The sequence below is a fragment of the Gavialis gangeticus genome, unplaced genomic scaffold (genome assembly GCF_001723915.1).
Source record: "Gavialis gangeticus isolate Ggan-Ray unplaced genomic scaffold, GavGan_comp1, whole genome shotgun sequence".
Classification (NCBI taxonomy): domain Eukaryota; kingdom Metazoa; phylum Chordata; order Crocodylia; family Gavialidae; genus Gavialis; species Gavialis gangeticus.
The window spans coordinates 1873264-1879058 of NW_017729014.1; the positions used below are offsets into that span (position 1 = coordinate 1873264).

The 5795-nt window shown below is 39.6% G+C and overlaps 1 protein-coding gene across 1 annotated transcript in view; it reads right to left on the reverse strand.

The window, feature by feature from the left end:
• Positions 1–4336, reverse strand: part of CAMTA1 (calmodulin binding transcription activator 1) — a 1745066-nt gene extending 1740730 nt beyond the window's left edge. Inside the window, exons 1-2 of the mRNA XM_019511533.1 lie at positions 4262–4336; positions 3810–4037 (exon numbers count right to left, since the gene is read on the reverse strand). Of these exons, the coding sequence (XP_019367078.1) occupies positions 3810–4037; positions 4262–4336 (303 nt within the window). The remainder of the gene's footprint in view (positions 1–3809; positions 4038–4261) is intronic.
• Between the last annotated feature and the right edge of the window lie 1459 nt (positions 4337–5795).

Sequence of the window (5795 nt, forward strand, 5' to 3'; positions counted from 1 at the left end):
GCTCCCCTCCCCTCTGAGTCTTCAGCGCTTCTCCAACTACATAGTTTGCTCTACATAGTTTCAAGTGTCTCCATAGTTCCAAACCTTTTCACAAGCCCTATAAAATAATACACATATCTGTTTAGCACAATTTTCTTTTTTTAAATTAAAAATATATCCAAGCCTCACTCACTGGCTCAAAGTAAGTAATAAACAGTGCCAAGTGCATGTCACTGAAATGTAATACACTACTATAAAAAAAGTTCTACCACAAATGTCTTCTCTAGCCCTGCATTAAAGTCCTTCAAGCAAAATCCTCCCTTCCTATCAAGTCAATCTGCTCCTGACTTGGGAGCAAGGGCAGGAATTTGCAGCACCTCAGCTGTTCTGTGTTAACAGTCCCTCTCCCCAAATTTATCCAAAAATGGAAGCTAAATAGGACCAGCTTACCCATGACTGAAACAGGGCTATTTTGCCCCTGTTGAACTTTTGCCTACCTCAGAAAAATTCAAATTTTCTAACACTGCGTACACAGAATTTTTCTTCAAAAAGAAAAAAAAAAAACCTGTTTATTTCTACCAACTGAATTAACATTAAGGAGCAGTGCTTAGATCACTACAGGAAGTAAACTAACCCAAAAATATTTCTACAAGAACACAACAGAGATGTAAATTCCTGAAACATGGATTACAGGAATTTCTAGTTAAGTCTTTATAGAAACAAAATGTTCACTTACCTCTAATTTTATGAGTTATTGATTAAAATATAAGTATTAAATTAGTTAATCCTACACAAGAAATACATATTTGTTTTGATTCGGACAAATTCCAATATTTATTTAAATCATAATAAAGTATCACAACTGTGGAGAAGAGGCTACAACACAAACTGTAGGCTCTGATAAGAAGTAAAAGTAACTTTACATATCTGCACCTATACTAAGGCAGCAAACTGCTCAGGAAAATTTTCCATCAACAGAGTTGATCTAGGCAAAGGAGTCTGTTCTTCAGTCCTGAGACAGGACAAGGCCAACACACTCTAGCCATCCAGGGAGTTTGTACACGTGACGAATATTGGCCGTTTTTGCAGTTTAATTGCATCACGCTGTACGTGTGGAGGTTGTTTATGATTTAAATGAGTTTCCTACATTGCAAACTAAACCATACCCACACGTAGTTTAATTTGCAACATAGCCATTTGTAATGTTGCAGCTTCTGACAGCTTGCCCCCACCGCACTGCAGGAGAGGTGGCCTGAAGGCAGAAGCAGTGAGGGGTCTGATCCTTCCCCCCCCACCAAGCTTGCCCATGTCTTGCTCAGCTGTGGGGCAAACTGACTGTAGGCTGAGCACCCCTGAGCTGCGGAGGGCCCCAGTCCTCTCTTCCGCGGTGGTGGCATACCCTCACTGTAACAGAAGCCCCTAATTTGAAACAATGTGTTTTTAATTATCGCAATTAAAAACCTACTGTTTCAATTTAGGGGACCAAACCCCTGTCACGTGTACAAGTGACCCCAGATGCTCTCCACTATAAATTCATTGCACCAAGCAGAATATATAACAAAGAGGAAAAAACAGCTTCTATCAGAAGGCAGAATGTTTCTGTTGCGTGATGTCTAGAGTGTCATTCCTATATCACAGTAATGGCCTAATGTAATAAACTTTTCAAAAGCAAAACAGCATGGTTAACAATGGCAAAGTCCATGTGCAAGAAGAGCAAAGTAAACTGATTCAAGAATCACTGCCAGAAAGCTGATCTTCATTACTTACAATAAATAACAGCTAAAATATTTGCCAATAAAGTTAGTTTCAGTATAACTACTTCCAAAATACTGCAACTAACACTAACAAAGCTTTCAACAAATGTGGTTTCATGTCCACTGTCTACAGTGTGACTGACATGCCAAATAGTGTACTTGCAATACACTTCCATTGTCTTCCTACACTATTAAAAACTTATCAAAACAAAAAGCAAAATCATACTCTCTCAATCTTCTATCTATCCCATATGCACAATCATTCCCCCTTAAACTTGAAAACTGTCAGACCTCCTTTATTTATGGATAAAGGCATTCTAAAACACTGTCAACGTTTACAGGCCACATGTGCATGCAATTCATATAATAAAAAAAGTACTTAATTTCAACACTAAAAGAACCATTAAAGAGTGGCTGAAGTAATTAAACTATGTTTAAGATTTCATGGGAGTATGTTAAGAACGGTTCTTCAGAAATCCTGGTCTAAAAAACACATTTTTAAATTGCTTGGAATTGATACTAGTTCATGCATACTGCTATTATTCCAAATATGATCACACCAGAAAGTTAATTATATACTAAAAGCTGTGTTAACCAGCATTTTACCAACCAGAATACTCTATTAACTGGAATTTCCAATAACCCCAAAATGAATCCTCACTTCAACAACTGGAATCTTTGCCAAGTCTATCAGGCATGCGCATATGCATCAAGTATTTGCACTACAAGTATGGCACTGTTTTCCATATAACTCTCAGATAACCAGAATTTTTAGATAACTGGCACCAGCCTTGCACCACTCATGCCGGATAACAAAGCTTTTACTGTATACGGGGAAAATGGCCAAGTTTCAGATTTATAGTCTAGTTCAAATTACTTAAGATAAAAAAAGTCTAAACATAATACCAAGTACTATTCTAGAATTATTTGAAATTTCTGACAACAGTTTTTTAGAAGAGACATCAAGCCCGCATCATATATCTTATCATATCCCATATCATATTTTGTGAATTAAAATGGACAAGTTTGAATTTAACTTTGTAATAAAAAAGTGATATTTTTTGCAAATCACTAGCTAGATTTTTACAAACTGCGTTAGTGTTTTTTGTGCTTGAAGGGCCATCTGCTATCATAAAACAATGCCAGTAGATTTTAGATAGATTTTATAACTAACTGCTATAGGAATAAGAACAATTAGCTTGTAACAGGCAAATACTTAAATTACTTCATCTAGTGAAATATTTTTCTAGTTTATTATTTCTTAGAAATGAGAGAGTTCATACAAATATGACAAAGGCATTTTTTGAACAAACAGTTCTATACAAACCTAAAATTATGCTGTGGATCCTAAAGTATAACTTGTATCCTTACAGCCTAAAAAGTCTGAAAAACAGTTTCAGGCATACAAATAAACTGTGCTCTAAGCTTCAGGTTGTATCTATAAACATCTAAATTTTAAAAGTAGGTGTATTTTTCTTGTTTTGACTAATCCCAAAACACTGTTATGGCTGATGGAAATTATATAAGCGGACTCAAAATAGCATCCTCATTTGTTTTTAGAATTGGCTTCCAAGTCTGAGACACTTGATCCTCCAGATACCGTGCTCTTACTAAAGATCTCTCAAAAATTCCTCAAAAAGCTAGGGTGTTTTCAAACAGAAGTCTATTTTTCAAGGAGGGATAAATATCATTTTATTGTTAGGAAGTCTATCATAAGGTATTTTAATAGTAAGGCATTTTCAGTTTTAACATAGTGTAATATCAAAACCATACCTTCATTAATTCTTGACAACAGTAAGAACATTTAAAGATTACATATACAGAGTTTACTATGCCTCTGACAACAATACAAACTCCTACTATATTAGTCAGCTTGCCCATCTTTCATTTTGAAACAATACAATCCAAAACTCAGTCTACATTTTTTAATCTCATTTTATTCTTTAAAACAACAAGCTGCTCAAGACAAGCAACACACTTTCCCTTGGATACCTAAGGTAATGTAATCCCAAACAAAGAAATGAACCAATACACATCAAGAAAAATACTCTGTATTAATAAAAAAGATTGAGCTACCTCATTAGTGTTCCAACGGTGCCTCTCTTTTGGTAAACTTGAACATTTTGGTAGACATTCAAGCAGCTTTTTCGGTAAAAAGATTTTTACATGACTGCCATTGCTGTTCCCATGATCATCTAGAAAAGAGAAAAGAATACTTATGATGCATGTAATCTCAGGAAAAGGGATTTTTGTTAATAGAGTCAGTTTATGCAAAACTTGAACATCTACTGACTGACATGCTACCTAATAGCAGCTAGCTTTCTTCGTGCCAACTGCTCAGAGGAAAACAATCATCATCACTTTTGCTGAATTTAAACTTTCATTTTTAAAGTATCTACCTCCTTCTGGATGTGCACTGAATAAAAACAGACATAGTGCTAGCTTTCTAAGGCCATGTCTATATTGGAATATTTATTACTAACAGCAGTGGTGCTTGGGGCATAATTTTTTCTTGAAACATTTTATACCAGCAAAAAACTGCTTTTGCTGGCATAGTTTATTTCACTCAGGATATCAGTATAAGCTATAGTGGTAAAAGCCATTTTCTGCTTGTATAAACTGTCTACACTAGGAGCATCTTTTAATATAGAACCTTACAAGCAAACTTATTCTACTGCAGAACTGGCCTAGGCCTAGAGATCAGTCTAGTGCCTGTGCAGCTGCTACCACTGCTTTGCCAAGACGAAAAAGGAAAAACTCAAGGTCAGTCAGGTTTCTCTGAAGCTACTGGGAGCTCTCTAAAGCAGTACAACCTCATCAGAATCAGGTCACTTCTCATCTGCTACAACCTGGGAAGGTGCATACAGTTTAATCAAAATACCCTGTCAACTGGGAGTGAAGTGATGGAAACCCTTCTATCTTGAATCACTCAGGCAGTATGAGAAAACAAGAGGAAACTGAATTATCCTTTTTTCCAGTAACTAGAACAGTCAGTGGTACATGGGGGCTTCAAATTCGGAGACAACATTCTGACAGAAATCCCCAGGGGAAAAACAGGACACTAGGATACAGCACACAAGCAACATGATCTGGACAATAAAAGGAATCTATTACATCCATTTACACAACTCATGTTCATTTTCTAAAGCAGAGATTCACAACCAGGGTCCCAAAGCATCCTGGGATACCAAGACATCCTTTTAAGGATGCCACAGAGTATCACTCAATATAAACACCGTACAAACACAAACACACCATTCTAAATATTATAAAAGCCTCAATCTGTCCGTCTGTCCATAACGATTTATTCATGCTCTAATTAGCTGACTGAAACAGCCAATCAGAGTCCGAATAAGCATTCAGACAAGAGGTGGCAGCACAGTGGAGCGCTGCCATGATGGCGGGGACACAGGGGATGGAGTGGGAGGGGCAAGGCCTCCCTCCCTTGAGCTCTGAGCCCACTCGTGCCCCACCCTGCATCAGCCCCGAGCCTGCACCTCCCCTCCCCCCACTGGTGCAGAGGGGAGTGGGGGAGCTGGCCCAGACTCCAAGTGGCAGAAAGGAAGTGGGGAGTAGGCCCAGACAGGGGGCTGGGAGTGGGAATGGGACTCCCCTCCCAACCCCCTCCCCCCTGTCATTCTTGACAGGCAATTGGCTAGTCTAATATAATAAAAGACCTAGTCTGTCTGTCTGTAACGCTTTTGGGCAACTGCACATGCACCACTCAGAGGGCGGGCGGCAATTAGCTGCACAGTCCGAGCTTGGCACGCCCACATTTGCACCACTGCCAGGGAAGTTTGTAGTGGCAGTGAACACACCCCGGTTGCCCTATCAGCAGGGCTTCCTCCTTGCCTCCCTACCTTAGGGTAAAGGGGGGATCCCAGTGGCGGTGCTCTCCCACTGCCCCAATGCCCCCCAGAACAGCCAGCAGGGAAGGGGAGGCGGTGGGCAGGGAGGGAGGAAGGCGGACACAGAGCAGGGGGGTGGAGCAGGGCCAGACCTGGAACGGGGCCGCACCCAGAGCAGTGGGGAAGGGGGTGGGGATGGAGCAGGGCCAGACCC